At 40.8% G+C, this 24632-nt stretch overlaps 1 protein-coding gene across 1 annotated transcript in view; it reads right to left on the bottom strand.

Moving 5' to 3' along the window:
- ZNF609 (zinc finger protein 609) overlaps nucleotides 1–24632 on the bottom strand; it is a 195947-nt gene that overhangs the window by 5804 nt on the left and 165511 nt on the right. Inside the window, exons 4-6 of the mRNA XM_068963906.1 lie at nucleotides 4888–4975; nucleotides 1759–4099; nucleotides 503–869 (exon numbers count right to left, since the gene is read on the bottom strand). Of these exons, the coding sequence (XP_068820007.1) occupies nucleotides 503–869; nucleotides 1759–4099; nucleotides 4888–4975 (2796 nt within the window). The remainder of the gene's footprint in view (nucleotides 1–502; nucleotides 870–1758; nucleotides 4100–4887; nucleotides 4976–24632) is intronic.

Here is a 24632-nt window from a genome sequence, read left to right as displayed (position 1 = left end):
GGAGTAGTCTCCTCTACTTCTTTTATTTTCCCCCCAGTGTCTAGCACACTGCAAAATATAGAGTGTGTGGTTTTCTTTTGGCCATACCCCAAGGCATCTTAGTTCCCTGACCAAGATAGGCCCCTCACCCCCTGCAGTGGAAGCAGAGCCTTAACAGCTGGACTGCCAGTGGTTAAGTCCTTAAAGTACGTGCTTGGAAAATCCCAGCTGAGGGAAGATGCCTCTGGTAGATGGGGTTTCGCCTTCAGTTATCCGCAAAAACTGACTGCAGAGTCAGCCCTCCACCTGGTGCAAGGGAGGAAGCAGTGGTCCTACAGACTGCAAGTAGGGGCCACTCAAGGAGCTCAGGGTTAGTGTCCACAACAGCACATTCACATCAGAGTTACCATCTACCTGAGCCTCAGTAGCCTTAGCAAGAAAGCTGAGCAGGGAAACTGGATTTGAAATCTGCTTTGTTTCCCTTCCCAGTGACTGGAGCAGCAGCTGGGCTGCGGTGCCATACCTGGGTAGTTCTGCATCATCACGGCGGGCATGCCACGGTAGCTGGGGTGGCTGGGGTCATAGGACTGGCTGTAGGAGTAGCCGTGCATGTAGGGGATGTAGGGCTGGTGCTGGGTGAGAGGGGAGGACACAGGCACGTGGGCACTGGGCCGGGGCTCCTTGCCCCCAAGGCGGGATTCCTCTGACGTGGGCAGCTTGCAGTCACTACTTGTGCTTTCCTTCCCGTCCTCCTTGGGAACAGAGTCTTTACTCCGACTCCTTTCCTCCTTCAGTTTGCGGTCCCGCTCCTCTTTCCACCGCTCATCCTCTGGCTTGATGTCCGAGTACTTGGCAGGATAGACATACGTCCACATCCGGGGCTCTGCTTCCTGCAACAATCACAGAATGACGTGAGTGTTGTACAGATAAGACAGAGAGAGATTTCAAGCCCAAGGTCCCAGTAGAAACACCAGAGCAAAGCAGACAATACCAGACACCTGGGGCACTGCGGGACCTTGGCCTCTACTGACCTTCGTTCAAAGTCAACTACGGTCCCTCCTGCTTAAATGCCTGTCCCCTCCCCCCAACAAAAGGATATAAAATGTGGGGAAAAAGAGGGAAAAATCCACTGGTGGGTCTTCTCGATGAGAAAACAAGCATTTGAGGGAAGTGACTGGAAGAAGCTGTTCCTGCTCCAAGGATATTTAGGTGGCTTCCCTTCTTCACAGCAAGTCTGGGGGCAGAAAGCTGTAGGGGCCCCTCTGCTCGGGGAGGGCGGGCTAACTGCAGCACCAAAGGGGGCCTTCCTAAGCCTCATGAAGAGAGAAACAAGTAAGACCAAGCTCTTAGTTCTAACTCTGCCTACAAAATCTTTTTGAGAGTAATTCAGTCTGAGTAGTGCGATTCCACCTACTTTAAAAACTGGAGAGACCACCTTTCCTCCTTCCGTGGGAACCACACAGTGGACGAGACACGATTAGGCATCACTGGATACCTGGCTCCAGTTCTGGCTCTGCTGGTGAAGTCTTGAGTACCTCCAGACAAATCAAGCTAACTCACCTGGGCCTCTCTTGTTAAATGGGAAAAACCTCTTTCACTGGTGTAAAAAGTGCTTTTAAAAAAACATTAAAATGATTTACGAAGGTAAAGAATCCCTAACATGATAGACTTCTCCTGCTATCTATACTGTGTTGATTCCCTACATAAGGACGGCCCTGATTTATGAGGAAGAGAGAAAGACCATCCAACAGTATTTCCATTTCCTTCCAGAACAGTTACCTGTCGGTACCAGAGTATTGGATCCACCTCTGCCTGTCGGCCACAGTCGGCACCTGTCTTGGCCTCAGAAGCCTCCTTGCCTAGGTGGCTGGCCTCACTCAGCTTCACTTTAAGTCCTTCTGGGGCCTGGCTAGGGAGTTTGGAAGAGTCATCTAACTTGGGAATAATGACTGACTTGGCAGGATCCGCCCCTGGCTCCTTCGCCTTGCCGGGTCCTGACTTCACTAGGTCTGTGAGGCTGGGGGCCTTAGTGAGAGTTGGTGGAATTGACGGCTTTTGCTTCCAGTCTTCCTTGAGGGCTGCCTCCCGCTCCTTCAGGCCCATCTCGGCCTTCTTGTCCAGTCCTCGCTGCTGCTGCTCCAAGCTCTGCCGTTTCTGCTGCTCTTCGTACTGCTGTCGGTAAGCAGAGTTGGTGCTCAGGAGGTGGGTGTGGTAGCTCTGGTCGCTGTAGCCGTAGGGGGGCACATAGGCATACTGGCTGTAGTACAGGGACTGCATGTACATGCTGGGGCGCTGCTGGATGACGGAGGGCTGCTGGCTGGAGCTGCTCAGCTCCGGCTTCTTCTCCTCACAGACATCGTTCTTCGCTTTTCCCTCTGTGCTCTCAGGCTCCTCATCCTTTTTTGTCTTCAGAGCCTGGCCCTCCACTCCTGCCTGGTTGCTGGGGTTCAGAGCCCCTGGGCTGGACTGTGCGTAGCTTGGAGAGTAGTAACTTTCAAAGCCTTGGTAATATGGCGAGTCTCTGCTTTGTGGCTGAGGGGGGAAAAGGGTTTTCTTGGCCCCCTCCTTGACCAGCTGCTCAGGGTCCTTGGATTTGGCGCTGTCCACTTTGCCCTCTCCATCCTCCCCGGCATCGGAAATGTCAGAGTATGCAGGGCTGTTGGTTTTGACTGAGCTGGCTTCAGCTCCGTTCTGGGTCACTACGTGTAACGGGGTCATGGGCTGGGTAGGGGTAGTGCTATCTAGGCGGCTACCGCCTCCAATTGAAGGGCTGGGAGCATTGTCTGTGAAGCTGTAGATCTTGTCAGCTTCTGCCTTGATGCTGGCCAGTCGGCTCTGGTGGGGGTCTGAGGAGCCATTCAGGAGGCCCTCCATCTTCATCCCATCTCCCGATGATTCCCGGAATGGGCTTTTGCCTTCTTCTGCTCGACATATCTTCCCAGGGGTCAGAGGACTTTCAAGTTCCTTTGAAGATTCCTTCTTTTTTTTCTCTTTCTTTTTCTTGTCCTTGGCTGGAGTCAAGGCAGGGTTGACTGTGAAAGGTTCTCCCATCACAGTGGGCTTGGGCTGAATGGGCTTCAGTTGGGGGCTGTTGGGCATGGCCTGGACCACAGTGGTGGTCAAGCCTGAGGAGGAGCCTGGGCTTGCTGCCGTGAAGGTGGCTGTCTGGAAGGTATAAATTTGCTGTGGGGGAATAGCAGGGGCGATGGGCCGGGCTGACTTTAAACTTTTGGAAGGAATCTTTTCAGGTTTCAAACTAGAGGGCTTTTTACATTTTTCCTTTTCCATACACTTCCTTTCCAAAGAATCAAAAGCATCATTGCTTGTTTCATCCATTACTGAGGGTCCATCATCAGAGCCATCATTGGATAAGGCCCCGAGATCTGTGTCCCCTTCCCCACTCAACTTTTTCTTACAGAGGCCTTTTGTGCTGAATTTGCTTGAAGGAGAAGGGCTATGGGGCTCCACGAGCCGAACTTTGGGGGTAGCTGAGCGGGCAGGGGATAGGGAACCCTTCTGTGAGACAGATGCGCCATTGCAGCTCCCGAGATCTGCATGGAGGGCGGGCTCCTCTCCGTACTCACTGTCTCCGTCTGCTTCTGGCTTGCTGTCGTCATCTGTATGGGCATGAGCTTGGTGGTACTTAAGTCCATTGATGTGCTTGTACTTTTTGTTGCAGTTTGGGTGGGGACAATCAATCAGGACTGGGGAAGGACAATTTCTGTCTAGAACAGTGGGTTCCACCTTGGTCCCAGGGAGGGGGCCAGTGGCTGAGCCCATGGAATTCGTACGGACACGTTTGCTCCCTTTGGTGTCCTCTGAGCTAGAATTCAGCTCCATGTCTGAAAGGGGTTTGTTTTTCCGCTTATTAGCTGAGGAAGGGCTGGCCTTGACATCCTCGGAGGTGCTACTGGCAGGTGGGCGATGTTCTGAAGAATTCTGGCTGCCCCGACGGCCTTTGCTATTGGCTCCTGCTCGGGTTTTGCTGCTGCTGCTGGTCCCTTTGCTGTCAGAGGCTGTGGCTGTCTCATTGACAGGCGTGTTACTGTTGGGACGCATGCGTTTGCCTCTACCCCGACCATTGCGCATTTCCAAGTCACTGGTGGGAGAGTCACAGAACCTTGGCAAATGACAAACACAACAAGATATTATTAAGAAAAGAAGCTACCTTCAAACCAGGTTAGCTGCAGCCTCCAGAAGAACTGTCCAAATGGTAACTATCATTTTCAATGAATATCATTTGTTAAAGAAACTTCTGGAAACATACTAACTGCATTACTGGTGAGCTTCTAGGATGTTACCTGCATGCTGCTGCTGTTGCTGCTAAGTCGCTTCAGTAGTGTCCGACTCTGTGCGACCCCACTGATGGCAGCTATACATTATTCCCTGAGATTTGGGTTCCCCCAACCCTGATGAAGTGGGAATTAATAATAGGAACTAGCCGTAAGATGAAATTCACTGAAATATCAGTCTTATGGCCAACTGCAACGTGAAAGGTCTTTGTGAAATCCAGATTGTCTAAAGGAGCTTATGAAACTGAAAATATTCTTGAGTTTTAACTTCTGAGAGATAGCTACTATCAAAAAACATCATCAATGAATGCTTGTTCCCCCACAGTCAGATTCTGACCTTGGTCTTGAGGTGACTTTAGGTAGAAGCCAGAATTCAGTCATTCTAGATAAAGGGTTAAACAGGATCTCCTCACCATTACTACCCAAACCAACACCTAACTCATTTATTCTTAAATGCCAGATGAATATGATGGCTTCTTTTATTTTTATACCATACTGTCCTTTAAAAGCTGAGTGTCCTTTAAAAGCTATCCGACTCTAACAAGATAAAGGTATGAGGGATCACTGATAAGGGTGGTTCAGACTAACACAGACAAAAAGCTTGTGGCGTGCTTACCTCGGGGGTGCCCAATCATGCCGTGTGCAGTCAAGAAGTGTACCTACATAAGTCTTGTTTCTCCATGTTACATTCACCACTAACATCCCTGAAAGACAAGAAGACTCAGATATACACAAAAGAAACGCTGCTGGCCACTGAGAAGAGTAGTTTCCATCTGAGTAGCATTCTAGCTCTTGTAGGAGGGTTCAGGGGGTGCTCTGTGTCCCAACAGCCTAACAGCATTAGGCTGGAATAGTTCCACGGGAACTGCCTACAACACTACCAGGGGCCCTTAGGATGGGGAACATTTGCAAAGATTCCATGGTCCAGTTAAGGTACACTTTCCTAACTTTTAAAAACCTATGCAGCATTTCAAACACACTAAAAAATATAAAGGTTAACTTAAAAAGCTCATGTGCCCATGTAGCAGCTCAATGGATTTATAAGATTTTCTGCTATACTTGAAATAAATTTCTTTTTTAAAGAACAAAATATCATAGCTGAAAAGCATTGTTTACTATATTTTCAAACCTGCCAATGACAGGTTGTATAACTTACCTCTCTCACTTAACATTACAAATTTGAGATATATCAGTGTTGACGTGAAGAGCTTAACCCATTTGTTTTAATGGTGCTCAAGTATGTCACTCAATGACTTGACCACAATTTATACATCTTATTGATGGAAATTTAGATGTTTCTTGCACATTTTCACTCTAAATGACATCATAATGAACATTCCTGACATGTTCATTTTATTTTAAAATGGTTTTGAATAAATAATACAGTCACATTCCAAAATTTAAAAGGTAGCAAAAAAAAAAAAAAAAACAGCAAACAAACCGCAAGATAAAATGAAGTGTTCTCCCTGTCACTATTCTTCAGCTTTTCAGGTCCCCTACTCAGAAACATCCATGGATATCCATGTATTCCTCCAAAGGTAGTTTACATATTTATAAGCAAATATGTTTATATATTCTTCCTCAAATGGTAGCAGTGTACACCAGTATTATACACATTTCCCATGTAACCATATATTTTGGATCATTCTATATGATCACGCATAGAACTACTTCATTCTTTTCAATGGCTGCATATGTATGATTTCAAAATGTACCATCATTGATTTGACTACTTCCCTGTTGATGAACATTTGGGTTGCTTCACTCTTCTGCTACTACAAATAACACTGAATAACTAATCTTGTACACATGCTTTATGTAATATATTATAGAATATGTCTGTAAGGTGAATTCCCATAAGTAAAACTGCTGCTCACAGAGTATTCGTATTTGGATTTTTCATAAATACTTCCAATTTGTCCTCAAAGAGGATGTACTAATTTATAAACCCATTAGTGCATGAGAACACTTGTTATTCTTTTTTTTTTTTTTTTGAACACTTGTTATTCTTTCCCTTTGGCAATACAGTGTTCCCAAACTTTTTGGTTTTGCCAATCTGATGGGAGACAAATAGTGTTTTATGTACTTTTAATGTCATGTTTCTTATTATCAGTTTGTATATCATTTCATTACAAGATACCTGCATGAAACATCTGTATTTCCTTTTTAGTGAACTGTCTGTTCATATCCTTTGCTCATTTTTCTACTGAATTATAGTCTTTTCTTATTTGTGACTGTTTACTATGGAAAATTCTTAAAGAGATGGGAATACCAGACCACTTTACCTGCCTCCTGAGAAACCTGTATGCAGGTCAAGAAGCAACAGTTAGAACTGGACATGGAACAATGGACTGGTTCAAAATTGGGAAAGGTGTATGTCAAGGCTGTATATTAGCACCCTGCTTATTTAATTTATATGCAGAGTACATCACGCAAAATGCCAGGCTTGATGAAGCACAAGCTGGAATCAAGATTGCCAGGAGAAATATCAATAACCTCAGATACGCAGATGACATCACCCTTATGGCAGAAAGCAAAGAGGAACTGAAGAGTCTCCTGATGAAAGTGAAACAGTGAAAAAGTTGGCTTAAAACTCAACATTCAAAAAACCAAGATCATGGCATCCGGTCCCATCACTTCATGGCAAATAGATAGGGAAACAGTGGAAACAGTGAGAGACTTTATTTTCTTGGGTTCCAAAATCACTGCAGATGGTAACTGCAGCCATGAAATTAAAAGACACTTGCTCCTTGGAAGAAAAGCTATGACAAACCTAGACAGTGTATTAAAAAGCAGAGACATTACTTTACCAATAAAGGTCCATCTAGTCAAAGCGGTGGTTTTTCTAGTAGTCATGTATGGATGTGAGAGCTGGACCATAAAGAAAGCTGAGTGCCAAAGAATTAATGCTTTCGAACTGTAGTGTTAGAGAGGACTCTTGAGAGTCCCTTGTACAGCAAGGAGATCCAATCAGTCAGTCCTAAAGGAGATCAGTCCTGAATATTCATTAGAAGGACTGATGATGAAGCTCCAATAGTTTGGCTACCTGATGGGGAGAAGTGACTCATTAGAAGACTCTGATGCTGGGAAAAATTAAAGGCAGGACAAGAAGGGGATGACAGAGGATAAGATGGTTGGATGGCATCACTGACTTGATGGACCTGAGTTTGAGCAAGCTCCGGGAGTTGGCAGTGGACAGGGAAGCCTGGCGTGCTGCAGTCCATGGGGTCGCAAAAACAAATATTTGTTATTTGTTAATGGTGGTTATTGCTATGCAGAAATTCCTTACTTTTAGGTTGTTCGATTTATCAGTCTTTTATGGTTTCAGAATTTTTGTCATATTTCAAAAGGCTTTCCCCAGTCCATCACTTCATTAACAGGTTTTTTCCTTATGGCTTCTCCTAGTATTTTTATGGTTTGAATTTTTATATTTGACTCTTTCATCATCTGGAATTTAATGTGGTATAAAATGTCTGACATGGACCTTTTTCTGTTTGGTTTGCTTTTTTTTTCCCTTGGCCACGCTGCATGGCTTAATGATTTAAGTTTCCCAACCAGGGATTGAACGTGGGCCCTTGTCAGCGAGAGTAGAGTACTAACCACTAGATCTCCAGGGAATTCCCTGACATGGACTTTTTATTTGTTTGTTTTGCCTTAATTCTAAATTATTTTTGGTTAGTTTTATATTTAACGAAGTAAAATATATTAAGCTTTTCCTTTATGGTTTGTGCTTTTTATGTCTTACCACAAGGTCATGAACATTCTACCATGAAATATTTTAAAGGTATCTTTAACAAGCTAAGATTGGTTTTTACATTTTTAGTGGTTAGAAAAAAATGATAAAGAGAATAATATTTTATGTCATCTGAAATTATATGAAATTCAGATATTGCTCAGAAATAAAAGTTTTATTGGAACATAGCCACATTTATTCATTTACCCACTGTCTATGCCTGATTTCACGCCTCAAGGCAGACAGAGCTGAGTGTGTGTCATAGAGACGATATGGCCCTGAAAGCCTAAAATATTTACTATTGGGCCCTTTTTATAGAAAACATTTGCCAACACCTGTTTTAAATCTTTTTTTCTTTTCTAATATAAGCATTGAAGGTATAAATTACCCTCACAGCCCACTTTAGTTGCATCTCACAAGTTTAATATGTTTTTATTATCATTCAGGTCAAAACATTTTCTAGTTTCCCTGAATTTTTTTTTTTTTTTTGATTCTGGGTTTATTTAGAAGAGTGTTGTCAAATTTTCAAATACCTGGGAATTTTCCAAATATCTTTTTGTTTCTGATTTCTAATATAATTCTACTGTAGTTGGAGAACATACTATATATGATTTCAATCCTCTTAAATTTATTGAGAATCAATTTAGGTATAAAATATGGCCTATCTTGAAGAATATCCCATGTGCACTTGAAAAGAGTATTTCAAAATGTATGTTCTGCAGTTGTTGGGTAGCCTATATAGATCAAGTTGATTGACAGTGTTTTTCAAATCTTGTACATCCTTATTAATTTTTTGTCTTATTAGTTATACTTGTTGCTTGTTCTTGCTTATTGGAACTCCTATTTGGACCTTCTAGACTAATCCTCTTATCTTTCCAATCTATTTCCCATTTCTTTGTCTTTTGATGCTAAGGGATTTCCTTCATCTTCTAGGAAATTTTCACTTTTACTATTGTATTTTAAATTTCTTCCATTTCTTTCATTTTTTTTCCCCCTAGGACTCATACTGATCTCTTATATTCTTTTCTCTTTGAGTCTTGCAACTTATAATTTTTTTTTGCAACTTATAATTTTTTTCTTTGACTACAACATACAGGATAGAATTTATCCAATGTATTGAGTTTTTAAAAAATTTAAATGACTGTAAGTAATAGTCATTCCTTATCAAGGGTACTTTTTTAATGCTCCTGTTCTCTTTGGAATCAGATTTTAGAATGCTCTATCATAAAACCAGATCAGACAAGGGAGCTGAAAAAAAAAAAGATTATCCTAATAGGAAGTCTCAATCTAATGAAATCAGGGCAGGAAAGAACTTTGGTTTAGTCAGTTGGATTTTTTTTTTTTTACCATTTTCTTTTTCTTCTCTCATATATTTATTTTTTCAACTGAAGTATAATTTACAATGTTGTGTTAATTCCAAGTGTATAGCAAAGTGATTCAGCTCTATGTGTGTGGGTGTATACACAGACAGACCTCCTAAGAAAGCAACTGGGCTAAGTTCTCTCTGGCTGTTAGCAAAGTGAATTCATATGGATGTCTCCTCCCAGTGATAACCTGATCTGATTGCCAGATAACCAATTTGAATAAGAGCAGAATCCATTTATTTCTAGACAGCACAGCTGTATACAGAGAGCAGGTATACAATAATAAGAAGCATGTTATTCCTCCTCTTGAGACAGCTGGCCAGGAACACAGGTTTATAAATCTGTCTCCTTCCTCTGGTATAATCTGCAAACCTTAACAATAATGAATGAGCTGAAAAGATGACAGGTCAGACAGAGTGCTAGAAATGGATGAGGGGAAGAGAAAAAAATTCTAATATGGAAAAACAAAATGGAAGCTTGTTTAAATGTCAGAGCAAACAGTTTTCTGAAATATAACTCTCTTCCTACAAGGTTCTGGCTTGAGACAGCTGGGTGAATAAAGAGGACAGGAAGGAAAAAGCAGAAAAATAACACTTAACAGACCTAGTTTCACTATTAGGGGCTAACTATAGGGCAGCAAGGAGGCTGAAAAGAAAAAGAAAAATTGGTTTTCATTTGAGAAAGTTCCCTATTTTGAATAAGTGTTCACAAAATAAGGAAAGGCTTGGCATATTTAAAGATAATAATAATGCTATAAGTAGAAGTAAAAGTAGTGCTTTGTGCTTCTCCAGGTGGTTATCTGCCAATTTACCACGGACCTCACAGACATCATCTCGATAAACCATTAGTAAGTTTTAGAGTGTTGAGTATTCTCCCTTCTTAAAGGTGACCAACACGGGAACACAGTAATGGGGAAATGACTTAGGTCTGAGGCAGCAGTCAGGTTCCCCCAAGTCACAGGAGTGACAGTGTTAGACAACTTGATGCCAAAGCAGCACTACTTTGTTTCAGAGGACAGGTCAAAACAGTCGTGCAGTCAAGACTGATACTAGCGCAATAGTCAGAAAAGTAAATTTGACCTCCAGAGCCCTCGCTGTCACCATTTCCACTAAGTATACTCTTTCTCTCAGGGATCTAGTAGCCTCATGCTCCGTTGTTGTTCAGACTCTTTGTGACCTCATGGACTGCAGCATGCCAGGGCCTTCCTGTCACTCACCATCTCCTGGAGTTTGCCCAAGTTCATGTCCATTGAATAGCTGATGTCATCCAACCATCTCAGTTGACCACTCTTCTTTTTCATTAAACTTTTATTTTTTGACTGTGCTGGGTCTTCACTGCTGCTCAGGCTTTTTCTAGTTGCACAGAGCTGGGTCTACTTTTTGTTGTCGTTGCGCAGGTTCCTTATTATGGTGGCTTCTCTTGTTGGAGAGCACAGGCTCTAGGGCTCGCAGTCTCAACAGTTGTGGCGCACAGGCTGAGTTGCTCCTTGGCACCTTCCAGTGATCTTCCGAGACCAGGGATCGAACCAGTGTCTCCTGCATTAGCAGGCAGATTCTTTACCACTGAGCCACCAGGGAAGTCTTTCACCATCTCCTCCTTGAAACATTTTCTTCATTTGGTCCTCAGGACAAGGACACCACTCTGGCCTGATTTTCTTCTTGCTGTTCTGCTTTTCTTCAGTACCTTTTGCTGTTATTTCTTCACATCTAATGACTCAAACTTCTGTTTCCAGCACCAACCTTTTCCCTCCACCCTCAGCACCATCTTGTCTCTCTCCCTTGGCTTCCTGGGGCCAGATTCTGCCTCCGCGCCTCCCTTCTAAACTGCCTGTGCCTCCTCCATGCCCTCGGTTCCCTCATACAGATTTTCTCCTGGAACTTACCCCATCTCTGAAACTCTCCCAGTTCCCTGTTCTTCTCAAATTGTTAAAACCTGTCCCTTTAAAATTAAACCTTCTGAGAAGGATTCAGAGGTTAAACTTCTAACTTCTTATATTCCCTTATACTGAACTGTAAGCCACTGTCAAAGATTTTCCCAAAGTAATGGAAGATCCTCACAGATTTGCTGAGGAATTTACTATAATCACTCAAATTTAGCAAACAGGTTTCCCTGGCTTAAATTAGCTAGTTCATATACATGGTGGTGAAAACTAGGCCCAGCACTGGAAGAAAACTTCTAATTGGGAAAATCCTGAAATGTCTCTAGAATTATAACTGGGAGACCAGCCCACTAACTTACTATATGATCAGGTTTGAGCTATTGCTAAGCGACTTCACTGAGCAATTTCTAGGGCTTTTTCAAAGGCTGTTAATTGAAACAAAATTCAGGTTTACACAGAAAAATCTGGTGAATCTGTTCATAAATATTAAGTCAAATTCAAATTAAAGGAAAATTCTGGTCTTCCTTCACATGTTGATGGCACCTGAGAAATTTTCAACTCTGTGTTTATTAATGAGCTGAACTGGGAGCTTTCCCTTCTACTAAAAAGGACCACAATAGAATGGGAAACTGTGTCCAATTGAGATTTAATCTGACAAACTAGCTCTCTTGCAGGCTAAATGAATGACTAAATGGGAGACCACCAAAATTCTTAATCTTCAAATCCAGCAAATGAAGGCTCCTAAACAAACCCAAATCCCCCCAGTTTCTGCTACTATTGCAAAGAATCAGGACATTGGAAAAGAAATTGTTACAAATTTAAGTACTTTAGGCACCTTTAGGTCTCTAACTAGGGCCTCCCAGATGGCCAGTGGTAATGAACCCACCTGCCAATGCAGGAGATGAAACAGATGTGGGTTTGATCCCTGGGTCAGAAAGATCCCCTGGAGGAGGGCATGGCAACCCACTTCAGTATCCTTGCCTGGGAAATCCCATAGACAGAGGAGCCTGGTGGGCTACAGTTCATGAGGTCATAAATGAAGTTGTAAACGACTGCACTCATGCATGCCTCCTGGTGGTCCAGAGGCTAAGACTCCTTGCTCCCAATGCAGGGGGCCCAGGTTTGATCCCTGTTCAGGGAACCAGATTCCCTGTGGCGCAACTAAACCCTGCATGCCACAGTGAAGATCACAGATCCCTGTGCTGCAACTAAGACCTGACAGCCAAATAAATAAACACACATATTTTTTAAAAATAAGATTCAATTTGCAAAATTGGTGGAGGCCCTCCAAATACCTTGGCTAAAACTGTTGTTGTTAGTCCTTCCAAATTTCAGATCTATCCCTTTTAGAAGTCATAAACTCTCACCCTTTGAGATAGTAATAAGATGTCCAATGCACTTGGCTCCAGCTTCTTTTGACCCACAAGTAATAAAAGGAGGGACACTCCAATATTGCAGAGGCCTAACTGCTTCTATTAAAAATAACCACGCTTTGGTAGAGCAGTCTTTTTCACAGTGCACCCTGGGGAAGGTGAAGACCTTAAGCATTACGCCCTGTAACCTGGAGATTTCATCTACTGGGAAAGAACTCTCTTATACCTCATTGCAAAGGCCCCTACCAGGCACCACCAACTCCTGTACCACCTAACTCCAAGGAACAGGCTCTTGGGGAATTATGTGACACAAGTAAAGAAAGCAGCAAACCCTGAGGACCTCACAGTGTCTGGTTATCTGAAAATGAAGATTTCCCGGAAATGAAGCAACAACATCCCGAGCCAGCTTTCCCAAGATGTCTGGACCGGCCCTATTGTAAGTTTACTGCCAAACCTCTGATTATTTGACATAACACTTCAGATGATCTGAAATGTTTAAGATCTTGATAACATATGGACTTTAGATAAGAAGTGATTGAGAATTCTCCCTTCTACCCTCCCTTGTCACTGGCAGGAGACCTTACACCCAGCAAAGGTCCTTCTTGGCACTGAGAGACAAAAACCTACTCAAACTAGCTAAACTGACTTTTGGTCAGTGATACTTTCAGAGAAAGATCTTGATTAAAAGGGAGGGGGGCTGTGTAAAAAATTAATAAGCAAAAACCTAAGTAGAGCTGCGAGACTTGAAGGTGCTCTTATGCCCTGTGATAACAGCAGAGCCCAACAGGAAGAAGAATGTATGCTCTTCTTTCCTGGCAAGGACTCAATCAGGGTTTCTTTGTTTTCTTTAGCTCCCCAACTTCCATTTCCCACCTATAAAAGTGTTTTCCTTCCCTTGCCTTATGGGGAACTTGCATGTGGCTCATCACAACTGCAGACCCCAAACTGCATTTCTGTCTGTCCTGAATGAACACTTCTTTACTGGAGCAATATTTGGCAGTTTTATTTAAGTCAATAAAAGAAAAACTTATAAGTAGTTCCATTGTTATACATAGTGGGAGTCTTACTAGTGTTTTAATACAGTAAATGGTTTATTTTGTGAGTTGAATAAGCATCTACTGTACTCAACTGAGTTAGTAACCAACTGTATGATTCTGGGCAAGCTACTTTATTTTCCTTTGTTGGACTAGACCTCTAAAATTCTGTGATTCTGTGAAAGGCTGTGAAACTCAAACACTTAAAAGTATAAATGACTAATAAAATATTATTTCCTATGGACTTTTACCAATGATGAAAGACTTAAGCTAAAGAAAATACAAGGCAAGAAATATAAGGTAAGTCATTTCAGATATTATTTACCTGGTAGAAAAAAAAATTTTAGCTGAGTGGGAGTATATATTGGTAAAGCTATTTTTTTTCTGGAAAGCTATTTTTTTCCTACCGAACTCATGTATTTCTAAGCAGATCTTATAAAGCTAAACATAATCTACCCTATGACCCAACCTCTGACACTGAAAATAGTGACAGACTTTATTTTCTTGGGCTCCAAAATCACTGCAGCTGGTGACTGCAACCATGAAATTAAAAGATGCCTGTTCTTTGGAAGAAAACCTATGACAAACCTAGACAGCATATTAAAAGCAGAGACATCACTTTGCCGACAAAGGTCCGTATAGTCATGTACGGATGTGAGAGTTCGACCATAAAGAAGGCTGAGCTCCAAAGAATTGATGCTTTTGAACTATGGTGTTAGAGAAGACTCTTGAGAGTCCCTTGGACAGCAAAGAGATCAAACCAGTCAGTTCTAAAGGAAATCAGTCCTGAATATCCATTGGAAGGACTGATGCTGAAGCTGAAGCTCCAATACTTTTTTGGCCACCTGATGCAAAGGGCCAACTCACTGGAAAAGACCCTGATGCTGGGAAAGACTGAGAACAGGAGGAGAAGAGGGCAACAGAGGATGAGAGAGTTGGATGGCATCACTGACTTGATGGACATGAGTTTGAGCAAACTCTGGGAGACAGTGATGGACAGGGAAGCCTGGCATGCTGCAGTCCATGGGGTCGCAAAGAGTTGGAGACAACTGAGCAATGAACAACAACAAATCTATGAACCAGCAATTCTCAGAAACAAGAACTCATATTTAACAAAAGACATGTAAAAGAATGTTCATAGCAGCTTCACTCATAATAGTCCCAAACTAGAAATAACACAAATGTCTGTAAAAAGTAGAATGGATAAATTATGGTATATTCATAATGTGATACTATAAAGCTCTGAAGAATGAACTACTGCTACACACTACAGAATGGATGAATCTCACAGACATAATGTTAAGTGAAAGAAGCCAAACAAGAGTACACACTATGTGATCACATTTCAAGATAGGAAAACTCATCTATAATGGTAGAAATCAGAATGGGGGTTACCTTTTGGGATGGTATTGACTGCAGAGGGCATGACAGAATCCTCAAGGGGAACTGGTAATGTTCTAATTCTGGATACAGGTAGTGGTCACACAGCCATATAAATATGTAAAAAGTCATCAAATCATGTACTTAATACTTATGCATTTATTTATGTTATACTTCAATAAAACATTAAAGCAATCTACAGCAGGTATTAAGTTCTCTCTCAGGAGCATTCTATTCTGTCAAAGAATTAAAAACTCTGGGATATGGTTACCAACTCAGTCAACTTCCACAGAGAAAGTCTATCTCCCCTGAGAGTAATCAACAAACCATATTTTAACACCAGAAACTAACACTACATTGTATGGGACTTCCCTGGTGGTCCTGTTGAGAATCAGCCTTCCAATGCAGGGGACGTGGGTTTGGTCCCTGGTCAGGGAACTGAGATCCCACACGCTGCAGGGCAACCAATCTTCCATACTGCAACTACTGAGCCTTCACGCCACAACTAGAGAGCCCATGTGCCGCACCTAGAGAGTCCATGGCCCCCAACAAAAGACCTCACATGATGAAATGAAGATCCCATGTGCTGCGACTAAGACCCAGCACAGCCAGATACATGAGAGACTGATACAACATTGCAAATCAACTATACTTCATGTAAAAAACTTTCAAAACCAAAAAAAAAATTGGTGTCAACATATGCCAGGGGATAGTGTCAAGCTTAGAGTGTAAAATATGTATAATAATCCTTTATTTATTGGCAACACTTCTACATGTTTCTACTGTTACTATGCCTAGGGGGCACAGGAAATTCATGTTGTTGGTGGGTGTATAAAGCTGGTTCAACCCCTGGTGGCAATCTGGCAATATCTTTCAAAAAACACATACTCTTTAACCCAACAAATCCACTTGAAGGTATTTATCCACAAATATTCTCAGTGTACAAAATGAACAAGGTACTTGCTGCAGCAGTGTTTACAATAGCAAAAGATGGGAAACTAAATGTGCTTCAATGAAGAAGCAATTAACTACACTTTTGAACATCCACATGATGGGATACTATGCAGCTATTAAAAAGAACAAAGCAACTATTCAACAAACTGATATGGAACAAAGTCTGAGATATACAGGCAAATGGAAAAAATAAAAAGCAAGATACAGAACAGTAATTACAGTATGCTGCTGCTGCTGCTGCTAAGTCGCTTCCATCATGTCTGATTCTGTGCGACCCCATAGACAGCAGCCCACCAGGCTCCCCCGTCCCTGGGATTCTCCAGGCAAGAACACGGGAGTGGGTTGCCATTTCCTTCTCCAATGCATGAAAGTGAAAAGTGAAAGTGAAGTCGCTCAGTCGTGTCCGACTCTGGCGACCCCCATGGACTGCAGCCTTCCAGGCTCCTCTGTCCATGCTACCCACTGTGTAAAACACAAACAAACATATAAATATCTGTTCATAAGTGCATGGAAGGTCTCTGAAAGGATAAATAAACTAGTACTAGTGGTCTTCCCTATGGAGGGAAACTGGGTGGCTGAAATTCAGGGGAAAGAAACTTGTTTTTCATTGTATATTCATTTTACTGTTGAATTTTTGTACCATATACACGTGTTACCTATTCAAAAAAAGGTAAAAATGGTAATTAATTTTGGTAGGACTATTTCAAAAATGTTTTTCCCTTTAGGAAAGTGCACAGGCAATAATATACTTGAAAAGGACAAATAAGTGGTAGGATAACACCATCTCTGAAACTCTTAAACTTCCTGTAAATGGGAAATGTCTCTTTATTCAATTCAGAGTATCAGAGTGACTGTGGAAGTTAAATATGACCACAAATTCTTTGATATTCTTCCCTTCAAAAAGGAGAAGTCTAACATGTAACCCAATGTTCACAACAGCACTATTTACAATAGCCAGGACATGGAAGCAACCTAGGTGTCCATCAACAGAGGAATGGATAAAGAAGATGTGGTTCATATATACAATGGAACACTACTCAGCCATAAAAAAGAACAAATCTGCATCAGTTCTAGTGAGGCGGATGAACCTAAAGCCTGTTACACAGACTGAAGTCAGAAAGAGAAAAACATATATTGTATATTAATGCATATATATGGAATCTAGAGAAAATGTTATTCATGAATCTATTTGCAGGGAGGGAATGGAGATGTAGATACAGGGAACGGACTTGTGGACACACTGGGGAAAGAGTGGGATGATACAGTACTGTGTGTAAAACAGAGAGCTGGTGAGCAGTTGTGATGTGACACAGGGAGTCCAGATAGATGCTCTGTGATGCTCTAGTGGGGTGGCATGGGGGGAGAGGATGGAGGCTCTAGAGGAAGGTGATATATGTATAACTATGGCTTCTTTTCATTGTCGTATGGCAGAAACTATCACAACACTGTAAAGCAATTTTCCTCCAATTAAAAAAATATATATCATGGGGAAAAAAAAGAGAGGTCTAATTCCCCTCACCTTGAGTGTGGGTTACATTTAGCTACCTGCTTGTAACAAACAAGAATGTGGTGGACGTAGCCTTCTCAGACTCGATGATGAAAGGCAATGTTTTTCTTCTTGGATTACTTCTCTTGAGGAAGTTCCCCACTGTGTCATAAGGACAGCCTACCCTATGGAGAGGTGCATGAGGCCAGAGACTAAGGCCTGCTGCTAACAGCTGTGTGAGTGAGCCAACTTGGAAGTGATCCTCAAATAAGCTTTCAGATGATAGCAGTCCAGCTAACATTTTGACCGCAATTTCATGAACAACCTTGAGACAGAACCAGCTACTTAAGCCATTCTTGAACTGCTGACCCACAGAAAGTTTTAAGTTTTAGATCCTTACATTTTGGGAATAATTTGTTATACAATGACAGAAAATCTATGATAGTATTTTATCCTAAGTCGACAAACAATTAATTTAACTTATTCCTTCATGGAGCAAATATTTACTAAGCCAGGCATTATGGGAAGTACCGAAGTTATATATTTATATTAAAAAAAAAAACAACTAAGAAGACACCAAGGTCCATTTCTGGGCTGGGAGAAAATATTAATTAAGAGCCTACACTGGACTAGTATGGAGAACAAAGATAAACAAGGACAGCCGTTTGCTCTCAAGGGACTGAAAAAGAGGTTGGGGAAAGAAGTCACATGAGATTGAATCTGCCAGTCACCTTGAGTTTTCAAATGGAAACAGAAATACTTATATGCTGCTTTTAAATCTTGTTTCAATCCCAATTTGCCAACAACTATAAAAGACAGAAGTGAAAGTGAAGTCGCTCAGTCGTGTCCGACTCTTACAACTTATATTCAAGTGATGGGTGACAGAGAACAAGTAAATATATGTTAGATAGTGTAAGCCCTATGGAGAAAAATGAAACAGGAGCACAAGAATAAAGAATGTGAGGGATGGGATGTTGCTGTTTTAAAATCGGCAGTCAAAAGAAGCCTTACTGAGAAGGTGACATGCAAGCAGCGAAACCTGAAGAGTGAGCCATAAGGAAATTAGAAGGATGAACCTTTGAATGCAGGTACAAAGGCACTGCAGTGAGAATGTACTTGGCATGTTTTCAGGAAGAGCAAAGTGGAATGAGACTAAAGTGGAGTAAGAAGAGTGGGAAGAAATGAGGTCAGAGATTAGGGCAAGCCAGAAGGTGTAGATGAGCGGTTTATAAACCTTTAATGTCAGGAACCCACAGCAAATTATTTTAGCCTTTGCAGGCCATACAGTCTCTATGGTAACTTCTCAATTCTTGTAGCACAGTCACAAACAATACACAAATGAATGGGTTATGGCTGTGTTTCAATGAAATTACAAAAATTGGCAGTGGACTGAATTTGGCACTTGGACTCTAATTGCAGACCCTGATAGCAAAAGTTTAGCACTTTATACGACAAATAACGGAGGCCAGAGGGAAACAGTATATATGCTCAGGCTTTGGCCTTAGTGTATTCCTTCACTGAAACAAAGCTGTAAATGAGAGCTAACTGAAACATTTCTATTGACATTAAGCACTCAAAGGTTCTTTGTTGAATAGATAAGCTGAAAGAACAGACTGGGACTCCAAATAACAATTACTTACCTGCTTCTATAAATAAATGTTTGCCAAAGTTAAATTAACTTTGGAAGAAAAGCCATTCATAAATTGAGGACTCAATATATGAAGTATATTTTAATATTTTTCTTCATGACTCAGGGACATTATTCTAGATATGATTATCTTGTGGTGTGGTAAAGGAATGTCCCTTTAAAGGTTACTGAAGTATTAAGGGTTCAGGACTCTATTCATTGAGATCAGACTTCTCAGTTGAGTTTTGTGTTTTGCTTTTGCTGGATTAGCATTGGCAGGTGGACTTCCACCCACTGGACCACCAGGGAAGCCCAACATGTCTACCTTTTGCAGTAGTAGTGATATCCATATTTCCAAGCTCTCTATCACATCCAACTTTCTTCTTATAATCTACTTTAGATGAGGACATCAAGGAGTTAACACTAATGTAACTCTGTTATCAGGTCCTATGGGTGCTCTTACCTGCCTTCATGGCCATATACATTCTACATGCATTAATTCCATGATTCTGTTATATTGGCAATGCAAAGTCCATGGGGAAAAATTCTATTGATATTAGCCAAAGGAATCAGTCAGACAAAATCATTTTTGGTAACTTTCTACAACTAATTTGTCATGAGCTTTGAATGCAGTATGGGGTATATGATTAATGTCCAAAAAACAAAAAATTTTTTAATGGAAGGCTTGTTTTTATTCTACTTTCAAGTATGTTATTTCTACTAATAGGTAATGAGGGTCTCAATACAGATGCCAAGAATGCTTACACATGTCTATAAAATGAAACATACATCTTTAAGATTCTCTTAAGAGAAACTAAAAAGCATTGCTTAAGGCATGGATTCTCAAAGTATGGTTCAGGGATGTCTGACAGTCCCAAAGACAGTTTCAAGCGGTTTGCAGAGTCAAAACTATTTTCATAATAATACTAAGAAAAATTTGGATTTTTATTTTCATTCTATCCTGAGTGTACATAAAGAGTTTTCCAGAGGAGGCATGACATGATATTTTGACAGATTGGATACAGAAGTACATATGAGAACCCAGAGTGTCTCCTATTAAGCCAGACATTAAAAAGATTTGTAAAAATGTAAAATAATGCTACTTTTACTAAATTTTTGTTTTAGAAACTATGATTATTTTTCATAAATATGTTAACATGTAACAGGTTTATTGTTGTTATTTTTAAATAGATTAATAAATATATTTTTAACAGATTCTGTTTTGATTTCTACCATGGCAAATGTCAATAACGATAATATCAACAGATATTAAACAAAAGCTCTTAGAGAGTTCCTTAATAATTGTCAAGGATGAAAAGGAGTCCTAAGTCTAAAAAGTTTAAGAACTGCTGACTTAAGGCATACACCTAAGCATTATTTTACTTCTGCCTTTTTATGGAGATGCTAGCTAATGAAGTTGCAGCTATCTTCATGCTGGGCGACAGAAACCTGGGGACCAGCCAGTCCTACCACTATTGTCGGTTTTGCCTTGTGGGGATCCACTTGCCCAGTTGGAATTCTCCTAAGTTATGAGAATTCAGGACCCTAAAGAGAGGCAACTGATGATCTCTAAAGAAAGCAAGAAATCTGGGGCAAAATGAAAAGGGATCGGCAGTAAAAAGAGGAAGCAGAGCTGGCTTTCTGTGGCATTGGATACAAGCCAGTCACCACGGCCTGTCTATTCTGCCTTTGAACTCTCTCTGAACAATATCTTCTTCCCCATCCCCAACCACAACCATCAGAATCCAAGTCCTCATTAACTTACCTCTAGATTATTCTAACAGACTGAATTATATTCCTAACTTCAATCTTTAATTCTTTTTGTCAGTCCAGCCAGTAAACTGCTCTCAGACAAATATGCCTCAAACACTGCTTTCATGCAATGAGCCAGCAAATGGACATTACTTATACTTCATCACTATGCCGAGTGCTAGTGGAGATTCAAAACTTAACTGAAAATTTTACTCTGGGGGGAGGGAAAATGAGTATATATCAAATCATTATTTTAAAAAATATGCTACATATACTGTGGTATAGACAGATCAGAGAAGAATAGGTAGGATTTTCTAACTTTTAAGAGGATCTGGGGTGAGTTCTGGCACACATAAGGAAGAGTGAAATCATGTGATAATGAGCTGAGGCTACGTGTCGAACAGCAGGAAGAAGGAAGATCTGAAAAACTCTAATATTTCATGCTAAAAAAATTCTTGTTAATTACTGATTAGTGTACTAATACATTAAAGTAAGTTATAGGGACTTCCCTGGTGGTCCAGTGGCTGAGACTCCGTGCTCCCATGCAGGTTCAATCCCTGGTCAAGGAACTGGGTCCCACGTGCCATAATTAAGAGCCTGCATACCACAACTGACAGATCCTACATATAAATTTTTTTTTTAAAAGTCAGGGTCCCTATCCTGTCTTACAATCCAGCTGGAACAGATAAACACACAAAAAGATAACATGTTATCAGCCACGAGCTGATAAAAAGAGAGTAAAGTTTGGCTGAATGGCCAAATGAACTATACCTTATTATATCATGACATATTTAGTGCAAAAGGAGAGATAGGAAGAATGTGGTATTTGGATTTAAATGAACTGATATGGTGCTGTTGTAAAATCTGTTAACCATTTCTATGCCTTCCTCTAGATGGTGCTAAAACAACCAGATTGTCTTTTATAACTCAAGTTTCCTTTTACATTATAAAGGGTAAGAGGCAATTTATGACTCATTAACAACTTGATGGCTCCTCTACCAATTTTATTGCCTTTTGGCTTGCATACAGTGTCCAGGATAGTGGGACGTCCTGGACACTGCTAAGAAATTTAAGTCACAGACAACTCAAACCCCATAATGGTTTCTTATCCTACAAAGAACTATTCAAAACACTGTACTATTTGTATGTGTTTGGGGTGGAGAAGTGGGGTTGTATAATTTTCAGTCTCTGATTCTGGGAAGCATATAATTTAGAATGAAGGGACAGAACTCTTAATAAAACAGAGGACGTTATCACCAGCCTCTAGTAACGTAAGAGATCACAGAAATAACAAGAGTAGGTAAAGAATATTCTAACCTTCCTAAGGATACAAGGGGTTCTTTAAAGATTAGTAATAATTTTTAAAAAAATTGGCTTGAAGTTATTGTTGCATGTACATGTAGTAGCTCCCCAAGACTACAGGCATCTGATATACCCAGATAAAAGCCCTATCTAGGAACAGCTATGGTGTGCATTCTGTATAGACTTTCAGTGTCTCATGTAATATGGGGTATAATGATGCAGAGTGACTGAGCTCTAAGATTGCATGTTATAATTTTTTTTTTTTAATTTGAATAACTGAACTTCTAGCATGCAGAGAGCTGAAGATGGTGGGATCGTGGTGATGGCAGTGGTTAATCAGAGAGTAAGGTGAGAGAGCTAACACATAATATGTGAATAGAAACCAGTTTCCACTTCCTCCTTGAGAGGGGAGCATCTGTAGAAAACTATAGTGTTGATGTCTGGAGAGCACAGGTGACAAACTTTTAATCAGGCCTTCACTCTCAGTTATCACTGCCAAAGCAGCTTATAAACCTTTAGGTCATATGTCCTTCTCATATAGTCCTCTTAAAAGCTCCCGTTACATTCTTTCCCCTCCAATGCTAGTGATTAAACTGACTGGGCACTCCCCCTCTCAACTGAAAAGAAGCTAAGCAATGGCTCACTGCTCCTAACTAATCCATTATAACAACAGGTACCTATTGCAGTTACCTGGTCTCCTAGTTAAAAATAACTAGGCTGAAGAAGAGCTGCTGTGGTCTGCTCAGCTGCCTCACCCAGAGTGACCCTTTCAAAAGGAGCTGAAAATGAACTGAGCTCTGTAACTTAGTCAAATGTGGTCTCTTTCAGCCCCATGGACTGCAGCACGCCAGGCCTTCCTGTCCATCACCAACTCCCGGAGTTTACTCAAACTCATGTCCATCAAGTTGGTGATACTATCCAACCATCTCATCCTCTGTCATCCCCTTCTCCTGCCTTCAATCTTTCCCAGCATCAGAGTCTTTTCCAATGAGTCAGTTCTTCACATTGGGTGGCCAAAATATTGGAGCTTCAGCTTCAGCATCAGTCCTTCCAATGGATATTCAGGACTGATTTCCTTTAGGATTGATTGGTTTGATCTCCTTGCAGTCCAAGGGACTCTGAGGAGTCTTCTCAGAGTTTCGAACCACAGTTCGAAAGCATCAATTTTTTGGTGCTCAGCTTTCTTTATGGTCCAACCCTCACATCCATACATGACTACTGGAAAAACCAAAGCTTTGACTATACGGACTTTTGTCGATAAAGTAATGTCTCTGCTTTTTAATACACTGTCTAGGTTTGTCATGGCTTTTCTTCCAAGGAGCAAGCGTCTTTTAATTTCATGGCTGCAGTCACCATCCATAGTGATTTTGGAGCCCAAGGAAATAAAGTCTCTCAGTGTTTCCATTGTTTCCCCATCTATCTGCCATGAAGTGATGGGATCAGATGCCATGACCTTAGTTTTTTATTAGTAGAATATCAATAATATCATTATCAGTAGCTATATCATTTGTAGAACTTTTAACACATGTTGTTTGGTGGGCTTATTTACACATGATTTATTTGAAGATACTTCAGTTATAAAATTTCCTGAATATGAGCTCCCATATACAAATCAAATGTGGAAAAAAAAAAAAAACTCCACAAATTTTGGAACCAAAGCTGTCTTTTTGGCATTATATGGCAAAAATATGTCAAGGTACAAATTTCTTTTAATTCTGGCTCATTTGAAAGTAAGCAGAACTAGCGTTAGGTGAACTTGTTGATTTAGTGAAGGTTTACATTTCTAACATAACAAATCCATCAATCTTTGTGATTTCTTCCATTTATGCTAAGCCTTTTCATCTAGAAATTTGGATATTTACTTTTATATTATTTTAACTGAATGAGTTTATAAAAGTAAAAAAACACACATATCTAAGAATCTTGAATATATATGTGTATTTATATACACATAGATGTACACATAGAACTTATTTTTCTACTTTGGAAATTATTTTATTTTAGAATTATTTTTTTAAAAAAATCAATATGTAATTGACAAGTAAAACTGTCAGACATTTAAAGTGTACGTGTCAATTCCAGATATGTAGACCTTTATGTAAACTTACATTAGAGAGTGTAAGATAGGTCTGTGAATTTATTTTTTTTTTAACCCTCACAGAGGGTTTCCCCAATACCTATATTACTAAGAAACCCTTTCCATTTCCCTTAGTTTGTGTATAAGTTAGGGCTTGTTTCTGGACTGTCAAATTGGTTCTGCTGAATGTGTGTGTGTGTGTTAAGTCGCTCAGTTGTGGCCGATTCTTTGCGACCCCATGGACTGTGGACTACAGCCCGCCAGGCTCCTCTCTCCATGGAATTCTCCAGGCAAGGATACTGGACTGGGTTGCTCTTCCCTCCTCCAGGGGATCTTCCCGACCCAGGGATTGAGCCTGGGCCCCCCGCACTGCAGGTGGACTCTTTACCATCTGAGCCAC

This window comes from Capricornis sumatraensis, chromosome 2, assembly GCF_032405125.1.
Source record: "Capricornis sumatraensis isolate serow.1 chromosome 2, serow.2, whole genome shotgun sequence".
Lineage (NCBI taxonomy): Eukaryota > Metazoa > Chordata > Mammalia > Artiodactyla > Bovidae > Capricornis > Capricornis sumatraensis.
Note: the sequence above shows the minus strand (reverse complement) of the source record. Positions and strands in the feature narration are given on the sequence as shown.